The 22,282-nt window shown below is 37.1% G+C and overlaps 1 protein-coding gene and 1 long non-coding RNA gene across 7 annotated transcripts in view; one reads left to right on the forward strand and one right to left on the reverse strand.

Moving 5' to 3' along the window:
- The window catches only part of LOC114156873 (gastrula zinc finger protein XlCGF57.1-like), a 43,474-nt gene that overhangs the window by 19,089 nt on the left and 2,103 nt on the right, over positions 1-22,282 (forward strand). Inside the window, exons 3-6 of one of the 6 annotated variants that reach the window (XM_028037452.1) lie at positions 2,026-3,274; positions 4,197-4,280; positions 4,365-4,430; positions 19,087-19,715. In XM_028037452.1, the coding sequence (XP_027893253.1) occupies positions 2,026-3,274; positions 4,197-4,280; positions 4,365-4,430; positions 19,087-19,118 (1,431 nt within the window). In that variant the 3' untranslated portion in view covers positions 19,119-19,715. Of the gene's footprint in view, positions 1-2,025; positions 3,275-3,862; positions 4,115-4,196; positions 5,449-17,682; positions 18,691-19,086; positions 19,716-22,282 lie in introns of those variants that run through there. The other 5 variants (XM_028037449.1, XM_028037450.1, XM_028037451.1 and 2 more) reach the window with 5 other exon arrangements.
- On the reverse strand, positions 5,314-20,473 carry LOC114157011 (uncharacterized). The gene is made up of 2 exons (XR_003598063.1): positions 20,259-20,473; positions 5,314-5,620 (listed from the first exon to the last, which is right to left on the reverse strand). It is a non-coding gene; the product is annotated as an uncharacterized LOC114157011 (long non-coding RNA).

The following is a 22,282-nucleotide window of genomic DNA, read 5'->3' on the forward strand; positions in this document are numbered from 1 at the left end:
TACTTTCATGGACAGAATTTCTAGGCGCAGCCAAGGTGTTGAGGGGATCCGATTTGGTGGCCTTAGGATCTCATCTCTGCTTTTTGCAGATGATGTGGTCCTTTTGGCTTCATCAGATTGTGATCTGCAGCTCTCGCTGGAGCGGTTCGCAGCCGAGTGTGAAGCGGCCGGGATGGGTATCAGTGCCTCCAAATCCGAGGCCATGGTCTTGAGCCGGAAAAGGGTAGAGTGCCTTCTCCGGGTCGGGGGGGCGGTGTCCTGCCCCAAGTGGAGGAGTTCAAGTATCTCGGGATCTTGTTCACGAATGAGGGAAGAAGGGAGCGGGAGATCGACAGGCGGATTGGCGCAGCGTCTGCTGTCAAGCGGGCACTGTACCGGTCCGTCGTGGTGAAGAGAGAGCTGAGCCAAAAAGCGAAGCTCTCGATTTACCGGTCGATCTGCGTTCCCACCCTCATCTATGGTCATGAGCTTTGGGTCATGACCGAAAGAACGAGATCGCGGATACAAGCGGCCGAAATGGGTTTTCTCCGTAGGGTGGCTGGGCTCTCCCTTACAGATAGGGTGAGAAGCTCAGTCATCCGGGAGGGACTCAGAGTAGAGCCGCTGCTCCTTCACATCGAGAGGAGCCAGTTGAGGTGGCTCGGGCATCTGGCCAGGATGCCTCCTGGACGCCTCCCTGGTGAGGTGTTCCGGGCACGTCCCACCGGGAGGAGGCCCCGGGGAAGACCCAGGACACGCTGGAGGGACTATGTCTCTCGGCTGGCCTGGGAACGCCTCGGGATTCCCCCGGAAGAGCTAGAAGAAGTGGCTGGGGAGAGGGAAGTCTGGGCCTCCCTTCTGAAGTTGCTACCCCCGCGACCCGACCTCGGATAAGCGGAAGAAGATGGATGGATGGATGTTTTCCCTTAACATATAATTACCCAGTAATATTTTTACTTTTACTGTCTACTTAATATCTTTTTATACAAAAACACGGTGGACCGCCTCGGCGCCCCGCCCACCGGGCTTAGCAAGTTTTCTGGGGGAAACCCTGCAGTCTACCCACGTCTCTTGGAAAAAACTGTGTGAAAAATCGACACTTGCTTTTTTCTCCCTTTCTCTCTTGTTTTGCAAACCTGACTTTACTTCATGGTAATTACTTCTATTCCACCAAACAGGAATTGGCTTTAACTTCTGTCAAGAAGGTTTGGTTTCTGCCAAAACTTTATCAATGGAGCTGAACTGAGCCTGACTGAACATAATACAGAGTCTTTCTCAATGTTCTGCTTGGTGGCGATTTGCAGAATTGATTGGAATGCAAAGCGCCGATGGGTTTGTCATTGCAACATACGCCAGAGCTTTGTTGAGGCGCATGGGCCATTCGAGGTTGCTTACAACTTTAATTTTTGTTGCTACAGTAATAAAAAACAGATGTTTATGCAAATGAGGATCGGAATGAAGACATGAAACCAAAATCATCAACAGGGTTTAAACTGCTCAGTTTCTTTTTTAATGTGCATTAGAAAACAAGCTGCTCTATGCATTAAATGTTTTCAGCATAGAATTATGTATAAGACTCTAAGGAACTATAACAGGACTAAATCAAGCTGCTGTTTGAACTATTTTTGTCTTGGAGCCACTAGGTTTAATTATCGCCATCTCGCTTTCTCGCCTGGAGATCCATAGTATGTTTTGACTGATTTCTTGACCCCTTCCAGTCAGAAAGACTAAAGTGGTTAAGTACATTTTCATAATTATACATTTGTAATTTTAGTCTTTGGATCACTTGAAAAGGCTTTAAGTGAATAAAATCAATACTTCCTTCTTTTACTCACATTTAAAAGCTTTTGTTTTGTGTTTTGTGCAGATCTCCCACAGTGCTGGGTGTGTAAAGAGGAGGAGGTTCTCAATGAATTCAGCAACCAGGAGAGGAAGTCCACTTCAGATAAAGAAGAACCAGAACATCAAGAGTCCAAAGAGGAAGAGAAGCAACTCTGCATCAGTCAGGATGAAGAGCATCTTGTGCTGAAACAGGAGACTGATGACATTTTGGTGAATCCTCTTAATGTGCAAAGAATCCACAATGAAACAGAACCACAGAGGAACCAACTCATCTCTCATGGCTCTGCTGAGGATGAGAACCAGGATCAGGAAGGCAGCAATTCTGAAGACCCAGGAAAAGAGAGAAAGGAAGAACAGAAACAAAAGGAGAGATATGAGAAAATCAAAGAGCAGAAAAGCAGAACTGACACTGAAAAGCAAAAAAAGCAGAAGAAAGCTCACGCAGAGCAAAAATTATATTCTTGTAAAATTTGTGATAAAACATTTTCTGGAAACCGTAACTTGATGGTACACATGAAAACTCACACAGGAGAAAAACCTTTCACTTGTTCAATCTGTGGAAAACGTTTCAAACAAAAAGGACATTTAACTCAGCACATGATAATTCACACTGGTGAGAAGCCTTTCTCATGTGGGAGCTGTGGAAAAAGTTTCAGCGATAAAGGCCAATTAAATGTACATATGAGAATTCACACAGGCGAGAAGCCATTCTCCTGTGGGACCTGTGGAAAATGTTTTACCCATAAAAACACTTTGAATGTTCATATGAGAATTCACACGGGTGAGAAGCCTTTCTGCTGTGGGACTTGTGGAAAGAGTTTCACCCAAAAGGGCAGTTTAGATGTTCACATGAGAACTCACAGAGGTGAGAAGCCTTTCTCCTGTGGAACCTGTGGAAAAGGTTTCTCTATAAAAAGTAATTTAAAAGTTCATGTGAAAATTCACACTGGTGAGAAGCCTTTCTCATGTGGGAGCTGTGGAAAACGTTTCAACGATAAAAGCCAATTAAATGTACATATGAGAATTCACACAGGTGAGAAGCCTTTCTCCTGTGGGACTTGTGGAAAGAGTTTCACCCATAAGGGCAGTTTAGATGTTCACATGAGAATTCACAGAGGTGAGAAGCCTTTCTCCTGTGGGTCCTGTGGAAAGCGTTACAGTGAAAGAGGGAAGTTAACTCAGCACATGAGAATTCACACAGGTGAGAAGCCTTTCTCCTGTGGAACCTGTGGAAAAGGTTTCTCTATAAAAAGTAATTTAAAAGTTCATGTGAAAATTCACACTGATGAGAAGCCTTTCTCCTGTGGGACTTGTGGAAAGAGTTTCACCCATAAGGGCAGTTTAGATGTTCACATGAGAATTCACAGAGGTGAGAAGCCTTTCTCCTGTGGGTCCTGTGGAAAGCGTTACAGTGAAAGAGGGAAGTTAACTCAGCACATGAGAATTCACACAGGTGAGAAGCCTTTCTCCTGTGGAACCTGTGGAAAATGTTTTACCCATAAAAACACTTTGAATGTTCATATGAGAATTCACACGGGTGAGAAGCCTTTCTGCTGTGGGACTTGTGGAAAGAGTTTCACCCAAAAGGGCAGTTTAGATGTTCACATGAGAACTCACAGAGGTGAGAAGCCTTTCTCCTGTGGAACCTGTGGAAAAGGTTTCTCTATAAAAAGTAATTTAAAAGTTCATGTGAAAATTCACACTGGTGAGAAGCCTTTCTCTTGTGGGGCTTGTGGAAAGAGTTACAGTGATAGAGGGACGTTAACTCAGCACATGATAATTCACAGAGGTGAGAAGCCTTTCTCCTGTGGAACCTGTGGAAAAGGTTTCTCTATAAAAAGTAATTTAAATGTTCATGTGAAAATTCACACTGGTGAGAAGCCTTTCTCTTGTGGGACTTGTGGAAAGAGTTTCACCCATAAGGGCAATTTAGATGTTCACATGAGAGTTCACACAGGTGAGAAGCCTTTCTCCTGTGGAACCTGTGGAAAAAGTTTCTCTAAAAAAGTTCATTTAAATGTTCACATGAGTATTCACACAGGTGAGAAGCCTTTCTCTTGTGGTACTTGTGGAAAAAGTTTCTCTCGAAAAGATAAATTAAATAATCATATGAGAATTCACACAAGTGAGAAACCCTTCTCTTGTGGGACATGTGGAAAAAGTTTCACCTTGAAAACAACTTTACATAGTCATATGAGAATTCACACAGGTGAGAAGCCTTTCTCCTGTGGAACCTGTGGAAAAAGTTTCTCTAAAAAAGTTCATTTAAATGTTCACATGAGAATTCACACAGGTGAGAAGCCTTTCTCTTGTGGTACATGTGGAAAAAGTTTCACCTTGAAAACAACTTTAAATAATCATGAGAATTCACACAGGTGAGAAGCCTTTCTCTTGTGGAACCTGTGGAAAAAGTTACAGTGACAGAAGGACTTTAATTCAGCATATGAGAATTCACACAGGTGAGAAGCCTTTCTCTTGTAGTACATGTGGAAAAAGTTTCACCTGGAAAACAACTTTAAATAATCATATGAGAATTCACACAGGAGAGAAGCCTTTCTCATGTGGGACCTGTGGAAAAAGTTTCAGGATGAAAAGACAATTACTTAAACATATGAAGATTCATGTGGGTGCGAAACAGTGATGTGCGGTGAGGTTCATAGCTGGTGAGGCACTGCCTTATGATGTATAAATACAGACATCATGCATGTTATTGTTTACGTGCAGACATTTTGCGCATGCATACAACACTGGAGGGCAAAAAGACAATTCTTTTACATGTTTTCCATAGCTGAGTTAACTAGATGTAATTTAGAAATGTAGGTATTATGGGTTGTTGTTATGTTGCTGTACAGTGTTTTAAGATCTTGTTCAATGTGCCCCTTTTTAACTTTGAGCCCCTGCCCCTTCAAAGGTCTTTGCACGGCCCTGTTCACATGTAAGGTAAGATTTATTATTTTTTACCCCCTAGCTTGGTTGTCCCCAGAGTGCTAATGTTGTTAGCAGCTAACTTAGTGTTGAGTCCTGGACAGAAAATAGGTTTATTCAGTGGGACTTCCATGCTAGAAAAAAGCTGAATAAATTAAATATAACCTACCCAGCCATACAGTCTTTTCCTGACCCCCATCAAAATTTCTTGCAGCATCCAAGTCACATGTCTGAAGCCCAGGAATTGAACGCTGTGATGTTTGTTTGAAAGGAAGAAAACTCAAATATTATTGAGATTACTGAGATCTCAATCAAAATCACATTTTGATTGAGAGCTAACAGCAGAGAGATTTTTATTTTCCCAAATGTTTGTTTCACAGAAGTCATTGTTAAAATTCTGCTGTGAAAATGTGTTTGTACATGCTCTACACAACCAGGTTCATAACAGTATATTGGTATTTTATACAGCTGCAAAATGACTTTTGTTTCTTAGCAGGGAGGAGCTTCAGTTAAACACATTTTGTTCCTTTGGGAGGCTTCACAGTGTTTTCCTCTGTTATTTTATATTTCTAACATATTTTCTTTGTATGTTTTTAAATGAGTGATTAATAACATCTCTTTGCTCAGGTACATGTATGATGATACAAGCAAAAAATTACTTTGTCTTTGTGGCTTTAATTAAAGTTATCTGTCTTCTTCTTACATCTTGTCTCTTCAGTGGCCTTTCATGTTTTCACTTCTTTCTATGGAAACATGAACCTTTTTTCACAAGATTCTGTTATTATTAATATTTTCAGGTCAAAACAACATTTCACTGTGTTCCTCTACAATATATGTAGTCATTCAGTGTTTAACTTTAAAACTGAATCACAACCTACAAGACTACAACTTGATATAGTTATATAGTTTATAGTATAGTAGTATAATATAGTATAGCATTATCTTTTCCTGAGAGGAAAAGATAATGCAGGCTAATATTATTGCACTGTCTCTGTGTCGCCCTGCGACAGACTGGCGACCTGTCCAGGGTGACCCCGCGCACCAGCACCTCCCAACCCCACTAGGGACAAGGGTGTTAGAAGATGGATGGATGGATGGATGGATGGATGGATGGATGGATGTCCCTGGTCTTTTTTGGATACAGTCACAAATGTCAATTTAAAATTTCTAATATATACATTTAAAGAGACATGTTTACATATTCTTAACTCGTTGGCGCATTATTATCTATTGTAAAAACGTAATAATTATATTGCATAAATATGATATTTCATGTCCAAGAGGTGGCAATAATATGCTTGTAATGCAGCATAATGAAGGTTAGTACAGGGGCTAATTGGAGTTGGTCAAGTTTTCCTTCATGTTTGGTCTAAAACAGAGAGATACTGATGCTGGTTTGCATTGTGGTTGAAATCAGCAATAGTATGCGCACTGTGAGCTGGATCCTAAACAGAACGGGACTGCACAGAAGGAAACGTCAGTCCGATCCTCCAGCTGTGGTGGCGATCCAACTGACCGCCTTGAACGAAGCTGAAGTTGGCTTCTGGTTGTAGCTTCTGATTCAGGAAACGGCTTAAGGTCGATTATAACAGAATGAAAGCTTCTTCAGTCAGAACAGAGGCTCAGATGTCTTTGCTGAACATTTTCTGTTCAGTTTTTTATTTTTTAAATTTTTTGTTACACAAAACAATAGCTGAATAACGGCAACAGCTATTTGTAACCTTGCAACCAAAATCAACAGAAGGGAAGATAGTGACAAAAGACAACACTAGATTCTGTTTAAGGGATCCATGATTAGTTGTAGCAATAGATTTTATTTGGGAAATATTTATTTTAGATGTAAAAACAATACAGTAATGGTACTGTAGGTCATTTAATTTTTATAGAGAATCTATATAATAGGGAAAAATTAGGACGTGAAACTACCAAACAGCTGAATATAGTATTAATTCAAAAATGATGAGGATTATGATGATTATATTAACAAGAAATTTTCCTTAGCTGAATTAGATAAAGTAATGAGGAATTCTAGAAAATCGATACCTGATAATGATCAAATCACTTATAACATGATGAGTAATCTTAGTGTTGTGAGTAAAGAAAACATGATAAAACTGTTTAATAAAAGTTGGGAGGAAGGATTTTTGCCTGATAACTGGAAGGAAGCTATTATTATTCCTATATGCAAACCTGGGAAAGATCCATGTTTAACTGAAAGTTATAGACCAATAGCCCTAACGTCGTGTTTAGGTAAAGTTATGGAGAAAATGATAAATAATAGGTTAGTATATTTCTTAGAATCCAAGGGGAAGATAAAGGAATACCAATTTGGATTTAGGAAAGGAAGAAGTACGATTGATCCAGCAATATGTTTGGAACATGAAGTTAGACGAGCTCAAGTTAATAAAGAGAGTGTGATAGCAGTGTTCTTGGATGTGGAAAAGGCTTATGATATGTTGTGGAAAGAAGGGTTGCTGATTAAATTAAAACTAACAGGTATAAAGGGTAAAATGTTTAGATGGATTAAAAATTTCTTAACTGAAAGAAAGATAAGAGTGAAAATAGAAGGGGAAATTAGTTCAGAGTATCAAGTGGAAAATGGAAGTTTATAAAGTTCAAATTAGTTCAGTAGTTGTCTCTCCTGCCATCCCACCATGGGTTTTAGAACAGGCTGAAGTTGACTTAAAATTATTGGAAAAGGGAAGAGAGATGGAAAAGAATGAAGTGGAAAGTTATATTAATAAAGAATATTCAAAATATATCCAAGTATATACAGACGCTTCAAAAATGTCAAATAATCAAGTAGGGATAGCATTTATTGCTCCAGATTTAAATGTTATGGAAAATAAAAGAATTAGTGATAAACTAACAGTGTATACAGGCGAATTAATGGCAATTTTAATAGCCTTAGAATGGATAGAGGGAACAGGAAGAGGAAAGTTTGTAATTTGTTCAGATTCTAGTAGTGCATTAATTAGTATAAAAGGAATGAAATCGGAAGTTAGGCAAGATATTATAAAGGATATAGTTCAGATAATTTTCAGGGTTAAGAAGAAAGGATCTCAGATTAAATTAATTTGGATTCCTGCTCACATCGGTGTTGTAGGAAATGAATTGGCAGATAGTTTTGCAAAGAGAGCCTCTAATAAGGAAATTGTTGAGTTACATATTAAAATAAGTAGGAATGAGATAAAAAGTGTTGTTAAGGAGTACATGAAGGAAAAATGGCAAGAACAGTGGGATAGAGGAGAAAAAGGGAGATTTTATTATAAAATTCAAAAAAGAGTTGGGGGGTATAGAAAAGGTAATAGGAATAGAAGGGAAGAAGATATTATTTCCAGAATCAGATTTGGGCATACAAGGTTAAATAGTACTCTTAAGTTAATTAATAAACACAGTACAGGTTGTTGTAAATATTGTGGAGAGATGGAAACAATACAGCATGTATTTTTAGAATGCAATACGTATGTAAGGGAGAGAGAGATGTTGGTTAATGAGATGAATAATTGTAAATTAGATTTAGAAGAAATATTTCAGAAATCATCAGGAGATATAATATTTGAGAGTGTTTTTAGATTTCTAAGAAGAACGGGTATTATGGGGAGGGTATAAGCGTGTGATCCATACTCCAACCTGGAAGGTGGCGGTAATGCACCTGTAAGTTGTTTGCCAGCCGCCATAAAACAAGAAGAAGAAGAAAAAGAAGGCGGGGGCTGTGGGGATTTCAATGCTTATAGTACTTTGTGGGGTAATAGGAATGATGCAAATGGAGAAGTGGTGGAAGAATTAATGGATAGAAAACAATTGGTTTGTCTTAATAATGGAGAAGGGACGAGAATTAATATTAGAAATGGATCAGAATCTGCGTTAGATTTAACTTTAGTTTCAAAGAATTTGGCTGGGATTAGTAAGTGGAAAATATTAAGAGAATCAACTATAGGTAGTGATCACTACCCTATATTTATTGAAATTGGTAAAGAAATAGAAAAAATTGTTAATGAGAACTTAGAAAGATGGATATTTGGAAATGTTGATTGGGAAAAATATAAAATAATAAATGATGAAAAGATGCAAAAAGTTAATATAGATTTGGATGTTGATATGGTAAATTCTTCTATTTGTGAGGCCATTTTAGGGGCTGCTCGAGAAACAATCCAAAGGAAAAAAGGAAAATATAAGAAGAAAATTGTTCCATGGTGGACGAAGGAATGTGATGGTGCAATTAAATATCGAAATAAAGCTTTTAGATTGTTAAAGAGAAATCAGAATTTTCAGAATTTTATTGAATATAAAAGGTCACAAGCTCTGGTTAAAAGAACGGTGAAAAATGCAAAAAAGGTTTATTGGAGTAATTTTTGTGATTCTGTAGGTAGGGAAACAAAGATTTCAAAAGTCTGGGGAATGATAAAGAGAATGAATGGAATTAGAAGGGAATATGGATATCCAGTTCTGAAAGATGGAAATGATATTGCTGTGACTGAGGAGGAGAAAGCAAATATGTTAGTTAAAAAATTTGTTGAAGTTCATAGTTGTAATAATTTAAGCGCAGAAGAAAACCGCAGAAGAAATTGTACAATTAATGAAAATGTAAATTTATTAGAAGAAAATGTAAGAAATAATGATTTATTGAATAGTCCCTTTTCTTTATTCGAATTAAACAATGCCTTAGGAAAATCAAAAAATTCATCTCCAGGAAAAGATAATATTTCTTATATTATGGTTAATAAGCTTAGCAATTCATCTAAGAAGGTTTTATTGGAATTCTATAATAAGATATGGGAAGTGGGTATTTTACCTTTGGTATGGAAAGAAGCAATCATAGTTCCAATCTTAAAGCCAGGTAAAGATCAGTCAAATCCAGCAAGTTACAGACCCATTGCTTTAACTTCTCATATTTGTAAAATAATGGAGAGAATGGTAAATGAAAGATTGAGCTATTTTGTTGAAAAGAGGGGATATTTATCAAAATGTCAAAGTGGATTTAGAAAAGGGAGAAGCACTATGGATCCTTTATTATGTTTAGAACATGAAGTCAGAAAAGGGCAAGTTAACAAGGAGAGTGTAGTGGCTGTTTTCTTTGATATAGAGAAAGCTTATGATATGATGTGGAAAGATGGATTTTTAATTAAATTGAAAAAAAAGGGAATTAATGGATCAATGTATTATTGGATAAAAGATTTTTTACAAGAAAGATCAATACAAGTAAGAATAGGACAACAATTGTCAGAAAGGTTTTTTGTTGAGAATGGCACACCTCAGGGAAGTATAGTGAGTCCCTTGTTTTTTTCTATTATGATTAATGATATGTTTGACAATTTGGAAAGTGGAATGGGGTGTTCTTTATTTGCTGATGATGGAGCAATATGGAAGAGGGGGAAAAATTTAAAGTTTATTGTTAAAAAGATACAAGAAGCAATTAGTATTATAGAAGACTGGTCATTTAAATGGGGATTTAAAATTTCTATAGACAAAACAAAGACTTTATTTTTTACAAGGAAGAAAGCATCTGAAAATTTAAAACTGCAACTATATAATCATGAATTAGAAAGGGTAAGGGGATTTAAGTTTTTGGGTTTATGGTTGGATGAAAGACTTACTTGGAAAAATCATATTCAAAAAGTAGTGAATAAATGTAAGAGAGTTTTAAATGTAATGAGGTGTTTGGTGGGAAGTGAATGGGGTGCTGAGAGGAAGGCATTGAAATCAATATATACTGGGTTAATAAGGTCTGTATTTGATTATGGAAGTATTGTATTTGGGTCAGCATCAGAAACACTATTAAAAAAATTAGATAGTATTCAGTATCAAGCCTTGAGGTTATGTACAGGAGCAGTTAGAACAACTCCAACGTCAGCTTTGCTAATAGAAATGGGAGAGATGCCACTTAATCTCAGAAGATTACAGTTAAAGTCCAATTATTGGTGTAATTTAAAGGGCCATGATGGAAATCATCCATGTCAAGACATTTTAAAATCTAGTTGGGAAAAAGAAAAGAAGAAATTAAATTCTTTTGGATGGGAGATAGAAAATGTTATAAAAGATTTTGGTTTATCTGATATAAACATTAGTCAAATAGTTCCTCTTTCACCAGTGTATCCGTCTCTATTTCATAATAATGTTGTTGATTTAACTTTGTTGGAGAAAAGGAAAGGAGAAAACATTTCAGATCCATATTTGGTTCAATCATATTTAGACAGTAAGTACTATGGATATGTCCAAGTTTTTACAGATGCGTCTAAAAACTCAAATAGCAGTAATGGGGTATCTTTCATTGTTCCAGAATTCAAAGTTAAAAACTGTAAAAGAATTACTGATGGAGTATCAGTTTATACTGGAGAGATGATGGGAATTATTTTAGCTTTAGGATGGATTGAGGAAGTCCGTCCATTAAGAAGCATAGTATGCTCTGATTCAAGTTCTTCATTATATTCATTAAAAAATAATCATGCTATTAGTAGACCGGATCTTTTATTAGAAATTCAGTTAATAACATATAGAATTCAAGCAATGGGGTTATTAGTTATATTTACATGGATACCATCACATATAGGAATAAGAGGGAATGAGTTGGCTGATAAATATGCGAAACTAGCTTCAAAATATAGTGATATTGATATATTAGTTCCATTTAGTAGAGAAGAAATCAAATCTATTATTAAACAAAAGGTTAAGGAAAGATGGCAGAGACAGTGGGAGGAAGATAGAACTGGTAGATGGCTGTACAGTATTCAAAGAAAAGTTGGTGCAATGAGGAGAACGGGACGAAATAGAAAAGAGGAAACAGTTATATCTAGGTTGCGTTTTGGACATACAAGGTTAAACAGTAATTTATTTAAAATAGGAAAACATCGAACTGGAAGTTGTGATTTTTGTGGTCAAGAAGAGACAGTAAAACATGTTTTGTTGTTCTGTACCAAATATTCTGTTGAGAGAAGGAAATTAGTTAGCCGGTTACAAGAAAATAAATTACAGTTAAATTTACAAGATATTTTGGGGAAAATTTCTAATTCTAAAGATATAAGTTATTTAATTAATTACCTTAAGAAAACAAAATTGATAGAAAAGATTTAAGTGTTTTTTTAATTTTTTATTATTGTTTAGTTTGTTTTGTTTTGAGGGGGGTGTATATAGTTAGCGTCCCGATCCACACTCCATTCCAGTAGATGGCGGTAATGCACATCTAAAAGTTGCTTGCCAACCGCCATAAAAAAGGAAAAGAAGAAGAAGAAAAAGAAGGCGGGGAAGATAAAATCAGAGCACACGGGCTAGCCTTAGCTTTTCCTTTGTTAGACGGTGGTTTGAAGAAGAGTTTGAGTTTAAGCTAAATATTTCCGTGTTTTCAGTGAAAATGTCTTCAGTTCCGCCTCAGAGAGAGTTTATCAACGAGCAGGTAACTCCTGCTGGAGAAACATTCACAGAGTGGAAAGAAATCAACGTTAAGATGGAGGAAGAGATGGAGGATCAGCGCAGACTGATGGATTTTACCCGGATACCGCAGATCATCTTACACCGGATAGGTACGAAACACCTTCATGTTTTACTGATTTATCATTTTAAAGAGAGTTTTTAGACAGATAAATCATCGTTGTGTTCGGAAACATATTTAAGGAATCGGCTCAAATTGTAAATATTAAGTAGAAGTAGAAAATTCCTGAAGAAATTGAACCGGGGCCTGCCAAAGTGGGCCCGTTAGTTTGGACCCAGCAATGCTATTCAATGCTAACAATTAGCATCAATGCTAAGCTTAGCTAAATAGTAGTCAATAGCCTCTGGAGAGTCACAAGCATGTTGACTAACATGGACTTGCACCATTCAGTTTGTTAAAATTAGTGTATAATCTAAAATGAGCCAAAATGCTAATGTAAACCTAAATGCTGCCAGTAGCATGTGGGCTATCATTAGAATGTTGTCTTACATGGACTTCCTACATTCAGTGTCCTAAACATGGATAATAATTAAGAAAAATAGCTAAAATCTTATTTTAGGGAACAAGGTAATGCTTACGCAGCAAGGCAGCGCCCTAACCTGAGAGGAAAAGATAATGCAGGCTAATATTATTGCACCGTCTCTGTGTCGCCCTGCGACAGACTGGCGACCTGTCCAGGGTGACCCCGCGCACCAGCACCTCCCAACCCCACTAGGGACAAGGATGTTAGAAGATGGATGGATGGATGGATGGATGTCCCTGGTCTTTTTTGGATACAGTCACAAATGTCAATTTAAAATTTCATATACATTTAAAGAGACGTGTTTATATATTCTTAACTCAATGGTGCAAAAAGTGTATTTACTACAAAATAGTATTCTTATCATGGTGATAGTTGTACGAACATGATTATCTATTGTATGAACGTAATAATTATATTGCATAAAAATGATATTTCATGTCCAGGAGATAATATGCTTGTAGTGCAGCATAATGAAGGTTAGTACAGTAGCTAATATAATTTCAGATCTTTGTATAACTTTTCTTCAGGTTAACTTAGAAAGTGAGATATTATTGTTACAGGTTAATTTTCTAAACTACAAAAGAGTAACTGTTAGGGAAGCTCAAAAATGAAACATTGGACTGATATTAATATATGATAGTAACACTGGTGTTATGCCAGATTTACCTATATTTTATTTGATCATTTTTTTAATCCGATTACTCTATTAATCATAAGAATAATCAATAGATTACTCAATTACTAAAATATTTGTTTACAACAACCCTAATTATTTTATTATTTTTAGTATAATTTTTCCAGTTACTTAATGCATCAAACCGTATCAAATGCTTTGTGCTTAGTCAGCCAGAGTTAATGTGCGCGGCCGCAGGAAGATCCGAAAAACTCGTCCCACAAACTTGAGCAGCCAGAACAATTTCTGTGATGCATACTAAAAACTCAACAGACACAAATGGCAGAGATAGCAGAGCCACATTAGCAGCCTTTAATTAAATCTCCCGTTTGTTGCGCATTTCTGCGCAGTGCAGCGGATTCAACTCCTCATGCAGGGCCGGTCCAAGGCTGTACGAGGCCTGGAGCAGAATCTGACTTAGGGCACCTCTTGCTGCTTAAAACATCAGCATCTCTAACAGCTTCTGTGTTAGATTTAATCTTGGAGAGGGGGAGTAGTTTAATTGGCCAACCTAAAACCAATCAGTTATAATTGCAGTTTTCTAATAGAGCTTTGGAACTGACGTCACTGCGTGTGACATTTACGTCGCTTGGCGCCATCTTGTATAGCGACAGACCAAAACAAACTTTATTCCAGCGTCTTCATTGTGTTACCGACCGCAGTGAAGTTGTTTTCAAGTTGGATATTGGATATCCGCGCTCCGCGGAGTTAGGGGCGTTTAGCTCAAGGTTGATCCGATTTATGAACGCTGATTCCGGCTAGCTGTTCTCTACGGCTCCCTCCTCAACGCTCAGAGGTTCACATAGGGACCGTCCATTTCTGAACCAAACACTCCTGTAAATAAATGCCTTGTGACCAACTGATACAAAAAAGTGGTAATTCATACTATTACAGGAGGCACACTATCCTCTATTAAAATTTTAAGTCATATTCAATATTTTAAATTATTTTAATATTGAATAATGTTTTCTTCAATAACTCAAAATCAGTGTGAAATTGTTCTACTAGACTGTATAGATGAAGCACACCCATCTTTATTACATTATTACACCCAGATTTTTTATTTTTTAACTAATTTTATATATTTTTTTAAAATTTCATAAAATGTATTTGTTACCAGTAATGCTCAATTACATAAAATTCTAGGACAGGATCTATTTCATTACATGTTCACTTCTTACCTGAAATATGTTAAATACAACAAATATTTACTTAAAGTTTTTTCTATTTCATAACATTTACTTGTCACCTTTATATTTTACTCTGAACTGTTTAATTACACATTAAATATTTAAAGATTTAATGCTCTTTCATCTGGTTTGATTGCTTATATTAAATGTTTACTGCAAAATATCTTATCATATAATTGTTTACTTTAATCACATAAAATGTTTATTTAAAAATATAATCTTCCATTACATGTACATTCATTACCTGAAATATTTTAAATATCAAATTTATACTTAAAATGTGATTCATTTCATCACCTGTTTACCTGCAACTTGAAGTGCTTGAATCAAACGTTTCATGAATGTTTTACCACATTAAATGATTAAATGAGAGAAAACAGACACTTCCAACTGAACACATAATTCAACACAAATGGTTCCTGTTCCTCTCCAGAGTCTGCAGCCTTGCTGAGCTCTTCTCCTGGGGTTTCCTCCTCAGCCTCTCCAACTTGCTCCTCTTCTATAGCCTCCGCTACTGTGTTTTCATGATTTACCTCTTCTGGGGTAAATCATGAAAACACAGTAATTCTCTCTAACTTGTTGGTCCACCATGGTCTTGCTGTATTGCCTCATTAATTGACGCGCATGTCGGTCCGATGTTGTGGCGTTTACCTCGCAGTGACCCAGATTCAGCCTGGATTGAGCTAATATATTTCATACGTCGGTTTGCCTTGAAGAGGACGAATCAGAACACATATCAGTATTAATGCTGTAAATTTTATAACACTAGTAAAATAGTTTACTTCACAATAATGGAATAACCTCGATATCCACTGACAAAACTCGGACTATTGTACATAAAACGATTATGACACAACACCAAAAACGTGAATTTCAAGTAACTTAGATTCAAACATTCAAAATATCTGTGAGACAGTGGTTTTCTCGGTTATGTATATGGCCTCACAAGATGGCGCTCATATCCCTACGCCTAGAGCAGTGACGTCACGTTCCAAAGCTCTATTTGTATTTTTGAACAAATAGAGCTCAAACTCAAAGATTAAACTCACAGCATCTGATTGTTATGATAATAAAACAATCTAACTATGAATATTGTTCTTTGAACTTTTAGAAAGTAAACTTGTCAGCTTGTTAAAATCTTACATTTAAATGTTAAACAATTTAAATTAATTTATGTATGCTGAAACCATTCAATCAAATTCAGCAACATTGATGATGTGGATAAACAAATGTTACATTTATGAATGTGTGGTTTGTGTTAAAATATTAGCATTTATGGGCCCCTGAAGAACCTTATGGAGCTGCTGACTTAATTTGTATTAAACAGAAGTGAAAATAATTGATATTAATTTTATTTGTATTCTTTGATTAGTTGTTTTTAAGACTAGTTGTGGGTTTAAATATCGTTTCACTGGCAATGTTTTCCCATAACATATAATTACCCAGTAATATTTTTACTTTTTCTGTCTACTTAATATCTTTTAATACAAAAACACGGTGGACCGCCTCGGCGCCCCGCCCACCGGGCTTAGCAAGTTTTCTGGGGGAAACCCTGCAGTCTACCCACCTCTCTTGGAAAAAACTGTGTGAAAAATCGACACTTGCTTTTTTCTCCCTTTCTCTCTTGTTTTGGAAACCTGACTTTACTTGATGGTAGTTACTTCTATTCCACCAAACAGGAATTGGCTTTAACTTCTGTCAAGAAGGTTTGGTTTCTGCCAAAACTTTATCAATGGAGCTGAACTGAGCCTGACTGAACATAATACAGAGTCTTTCTCAATGTTCTGCTTGGTGGCGATTTGCAGAATTGATTGGAATGCAAAGCGCCGATGGGTTTGTCATTGCAACATACGCCAGAGCGTTGTTGAGGCACATGGGCCATTCGAGGTTGCTTACAACTTTAATTTTTGTTGCTACAGTAATAAAGAACAGATGTTTATGCAAATGAGGATCGGAATGAAGACATGAAACCAAAACCATCAACAGGGTTTAAAGTACTCAGTTTCTTTCTTAATGTGCATTAGAAAACAAGCTGCTCTATGCATTAAATGTTTTCAGCATAGAATTATGTATAAGACTCTAAGGAACTATAACAGGACTAAATCAAGCTGCTGTTTGAACTATTTTTGTCTTGGAGCCACTAGGTTTAATTATCGCCATCTTGCTTTCTCGCCTGGAGATCCATAGTATGTTTTGACTGATTACTTGACCCCTTCCAGTCAGAAAGACTAAAGTGGTTAAGTACATTTTCATAATTATACATCTGTAATTTTAGTCTTTGGATCACTTGAAAAGGCTTTAAGTGATTAAAATCAATACTTCCTTCTTTTACTCACATTTAAAAGCTTTTGTTTTGTGTTTTGTGCAGATCTCTCACAGTGCTGGTTGTGTAAAGAGGAGGAGGTTCTCAATGAATTCAGCAACCAGGAGAGGAAGTCCACGTCAGATAAAGAAGAACCAGAACATCAAGAGTCCAAAGAGGAAGAAAAGCAACTCTGCATCAGTCAGGATGAAGAGCATCTTGTGCTGAAACAGGAGACTGATGACATTTTGGTGAATCCTCTTAATGTGCAAAGAATCCACAATGAAACAGAACCACAGAGGAACCAACTCATCTCTCATGGCTCTGCTGAGGATGAGAACCAGGATCAGGAAGGCAGCCATTCTGAAGACCCAGGAAAAGAGAGAAAGGAAGAACAGAAACAAAAGGAGAGATATGAGAAAATCAAAGAGCAGAAAAGCAGAACTGACACTGAAAAGCAAAAAAAGCACAAGAAAGCTCACGCAGAGCAAAAATTATATTCTTGTAAAATTTGTGATAAAACATTTTCTGGAAACCGTAACTTGATGGTACACGTGAAAACTCACACAGGAGAAAAACCTTTCACTTGTTCAATCTGTGGAAAACGTTTCACACAAAAAGGACATTTAACTCAGCACATGAGAATTCACACTGGTGAGAAGCCTTTCTCATGTGGGAGCTGTGGAAAAAGTTTCAACGATAAAGGCCAATTAAATGTACATATGAGAATTCACACAGGTGAGAAGCCTTTCTCCTGTGGGACTTGTGGAAAGAGTTTCACCCGAAAGGGCCATTTAGATGTTCACATGAGAATTCACAGAGGTGAGAAGCCTTTCTCCTGTGGGTCCTGTGGAAAGCATTACAGTGACAGAGGGACGTTAACTCAGCACATGAGAATTCACACAGGTGAGAAGCCTTTCACATGTGTGAGCTGTGGAAAAAGTTTCACACAAAAAGGACATTTAACTCAGCACATGAGAATTCACACAGATGAGACGCCTTTCACATGTGTGAGCTGTGGAAAAAGTTTCACACAAAAAGAACATTTAACTCAGCACATGAGAATTCACACAGGTGAGAAGCCTTTCTCTTGTGGGACCTGTGGAAAAAGTTACAGACAACAAAATGGTTTAATTTATCACATGAGAATTCACACAGATGAGAGGCCTTTCACATGTGTGAGCTGTGGAAAAAGTTTCAACGATAAAGGCCACTTAAATGTACATATGAGAATTCACACAGGTGAGAAGCCTTTCTCCTGTGGGACTTGTGGAAAGAGCTTCACCCTGAAGGGCAATTTAGATGGTCACATGAGAATTCACAGAGGTGAGAAGCCTTTCTCCTGTGGGTCCTGTGGAAAGCATTACAGTGAAAGAGGGACGTTAACTCAGCACATGAGAACTCACACAGGTGAGAAGCCTTTCTCTTGTGGGGCTTGTGGAAAAAGTTTCACCCGTAAAGGCAATTTAAATGTTCATATGAGAATTCACACAGGTGAGAAGCCTTTCTCCTGTGGAACCTGTGGAAAAAGTTTTACCCAGAAAGAAACTTTAAATGTTCATATGAGAATTCACACAGGTGAGAAGCCTTTCTCTTGTGGTACTTGTGGAAAAAGTTTATCTCGAAAAGATAAATTAAATAATCATATAAAAATTCACACAGGTGAGAAGCCTTTCTCCTGTGGAACCTGTGGAAAAAGTTTTACCCATAAAGACACTTTAAATGTTCATATGAGAATTCACACAGGTGAGAAACCTTTCTCTTGTGGAACATGTGGAAAAAGTTACAGTGACAAAGGGACTTTAATTCAGCACATGAGAATTCACACAGGTGAGACGCCTTTCACATGTGTGAGCTGTGGAAAAAGTTTCAACGATAAAGGCCACTTAAATGCACATATGAGAATTCACACAGGTGAGAAGCCTTTCTCTTGTGGTTCTTGTGGAAAAAGTTTCACCTTGAAAACAACTTTAAATAATCATGTGAGAATTCACACAGGTGAGAAGCCTTTCTCTTGTGGAACCTGTGGAAAAAGTTACAGTCTAAGAGCGACTTTAACTCAGCACATGAGAATTCACACAGGAGAGAAGCCTTTCTCTTGTGGAACCTGTGGGAAAAGTTTCTCTCGAAAAACTAAATTAAATAATCATGAGAAGTCACACACATGAGAAGCCTTTCTCATGTGGAACCTGTTGAAAAAGTTTCAGGATGAACAGACAATTAAACACATGAAGATTCATGTGGGTGCGAAACAGTGATGTGCGGTGAGGTTCATAGCTGGTGAGGCACTGCCTTATGATGTATAAATACAGACACCATGCATGTTATTGTTTACATACAGACATTTTGCGCATGCATACAACACTGGAGGGCAAAAAGACAATTCTTTTACATGTTTTCCATAGCTGAGTTAACTAGATGTAACTTAGAAATGTAGGTATTATGGGTTGTTGTTATGTTGCTGTACAGTGTTTTAAGATCTTGTTCAATGTGCCCCTTTTTAACTTTGAGCCCCTGCCCCTTCAAAGGTCTTTGCACGGCCCTGTTCACATGTAAGGCAAGATTTATTATTTTTACCCCCTAGGTTGTTTGTCCCCAGAGTGCTAGTGTTGTTAGCAGCTAACTTAGTGTTGAGTCCTGGACAGAAAATAGGTTTATTCAGTGGGACTTCCATGCTAAAATAAGCTGAATAAATTAAATATAACCTACCCAGCCATACAGTCTTTTCCTGACCCCCCATCAGAATTTCTTGCAGCATCCAAGTCACATGTCTGAAGCCCAGAAATAGAACGCTGTGATGTTTGTTTGAAAGGAAGAAAACTCAAATATTATTGAGATCTGGTCAGATTTTGATTGAGAGCTAACAGCAGAGAGATTTTTATTTTCCCAAATGTTTGTTTCACAGAAGTCATTGTTAAAATTCTGCTGTGAAAATGTGTTTGTACATGCTCTACACAACCAGGTTCATAACAGTATATTGGTATTTTATACAGCTGCAAAGTGACTTTTGTTTCTTAGCAGGGAGGAGCTTCAGTTAAACACATTTTGTTCCTTTGGGAGGCTTCACAGTGTTTTCCTCTGTTATTTTATATTTCTAACATATTTTCTTTATGTTTTTAAATGAATGATTAATAAAAATTTTTTGCTCAAGTACATGTATGATGATACAAGCAAAAATAATGACTAATTGTCTTTGTGGCTTTAATTAAAGTTATCTGTCTTCTTACGTCTTGTCTCTTCAGTGACCTTTCATGTTTTCACTTCTTTCTATGGAAACATGAACCTTTTTTCACAAGATTCTGTTATTGTTAGTATTTTCAAGTCAAAACAACATTTCACCGTGTTCCTCTAAAATATATGTAGTCATTCATTGTTTAACTTTAAAACTGAATCACAACCTACAAAACTACAACCTGATATAACATTAGACTGTTTTACAAACTAAAACGATCATACTCAAAAAAATTCATTAGATGTTCCAATATGGTTCTTTTGTAAGAATAAATACCTTTTGATAACTGAATCCAAACTCACATTTCTTAATTAATTTTTTCCATTAGTCAGAATGATGTAATATTCTAAACATAAATGCTCTTCTTAACTAAACTGCAGAAAATCCTCATAATTAACAGAAATAAAAGGCTTGGAAACATCCGTGTGTTTGTGTAATTACTTTAATACTGTGTTTCATTCACTGAAATATATGAACCTTTTATCAATGTTGTAAGATATTTAATATAACTTTATGTTGAGAGGAGGCTCAAAGCGGAAAATTCAAAGGGGAACTAAAAATCGTTTACAGTTTCTTCAGTGCAGCCAAAGTGAAACACACGGAAAGCTACGGAGCTCCCGAGGTAGCATTAGCTCCTCTTAGAAGGTAGTTTGAAAACAGGTTTGGTGTTTTCGGTAAATATTTCCGTGTTTTCAGTGAAAATGTCTTCAGTTCCACCTCAGAGAGAGTTTATCAACGAGCAGGTAACTCCTGCTGGAGAAACATTCACAGAGTGGAAAGAAATCAACGTTAAGATGGAGGAAGAGATAGAGGATCAGCGCAGACTGATGGATTTTACCCGGATACCGAAGATCATCTTACACCGGATAGGTATGAAAAACTTCATTTTCACTCAGTAGAGTTAAAAACAGCGAGAAACAATGTAGGAAATTTTTTGGGGCGACCCTGAACTCAAAGTAAAAGACTCAGAAATATCAAATCAGTTCCCGCCGGAAATAAATAAATAACAATGAATAAAGAAATACTTAGAATGATGAACTCTGACCTCGACAGTAGCCAATAATAATGAATAGTATATTCATTAAATAATATCAAAATTACAGTTTGTGGGTGCGTGCTGTGGTGGCGCAGGGGGTTAGCACGCCCCACGTTTGGAGGCCTTAGTCCTCGACGCGGACGTCGCGGGTTCGACTCCCGGTCCCGACGACCTTTACCGCATGTCTTCCCCCCTCTCCTCACCCTACTTCCTGTCTGCCTACTGTACCAAAAAAATACGAGCCACTAGCGCCGCAAAAAGCTCTTCGGAGGAAAAAAAAAAAAAAAATTACAGTTTGTGTTTCGTGACTCCCTCATCTCTACTTCACCAGTTTAAGAAAGTACTGGTTAAAGTTTGCGCTTAAAATGATTACTTTTACTAACCAACTAAAACTATTAGTTTATGGTTAGTTTTATGTTTTGTGTTTAATCTTATATTTTATAATTGTTTAGATTCGTTCTATGTTAAATTATGACTCTTATCATTAAATAATAAATGTATAAGTCTGTTAAGTGTTGATTGAAAAGCGAATATTGAGTTTGTTAAAACTCATGTAATTTTAACAGTGGGTAAGTTGTTTTAAAACTATCCACTCAAAATTCATGCCAGTGACAATGACAACAATGGTTCTCGGTTTCTGGACAGAAAATAAATGGTTTGAAGGAAGGGTGAAAGACTTCATCATTGCCAAAAGTAGAAAAAATTAACTCTGAACTGAAGGTGAAGGTTACAACTTTAGCTACCAAGCATCTGGAAATTTGTTTTGTACCTAATTCAAAGGAAATGACCTGATCATTCCCACCATTCCACTCCAAACAAAAGAACCATTGGAACCAGGTGGGGGATGAGCGAGTTGTTGATTTACATCTGACTGGGAATGGACCTTACCACAGGGGCCGCTTTTCATTGGCTGATGCCCATTCTACGTAGTAGCGCGGCTACCACGTGCGTGGCCGTCTCACAAACACTCGTTTCCGTTAGCTAAGCATAATGGCAGAACTGATACAACTTCTACACCTTGAAGCCTGTCTACTTAATATCTTTTAATACAAAAACACGGTGGACCGCCTCGGCGCCCCGCCCACCGGGCTTAGCAAGTTTTCTGGGGGAAACCCTGCAGTCTACCCACCTCTCTTGGAAAAAACTGTGTGAAA

The sequence above is a fragment of the Xiphophorus couchianus genome, chromosome 14, assembly GCF_001444195.1.
Source record: "Xiphophorus couchianus chromosome 14, X_couchianus-1.0, whole genome shotgun sequence".
NCBI classification, from domain to species: Eukaryota; Metazoa; Chordata; class Actinopteri; order Cyprinodontiformes; family Poeciliidae; genus Xiphophorus; species Xiphophorus couchianus.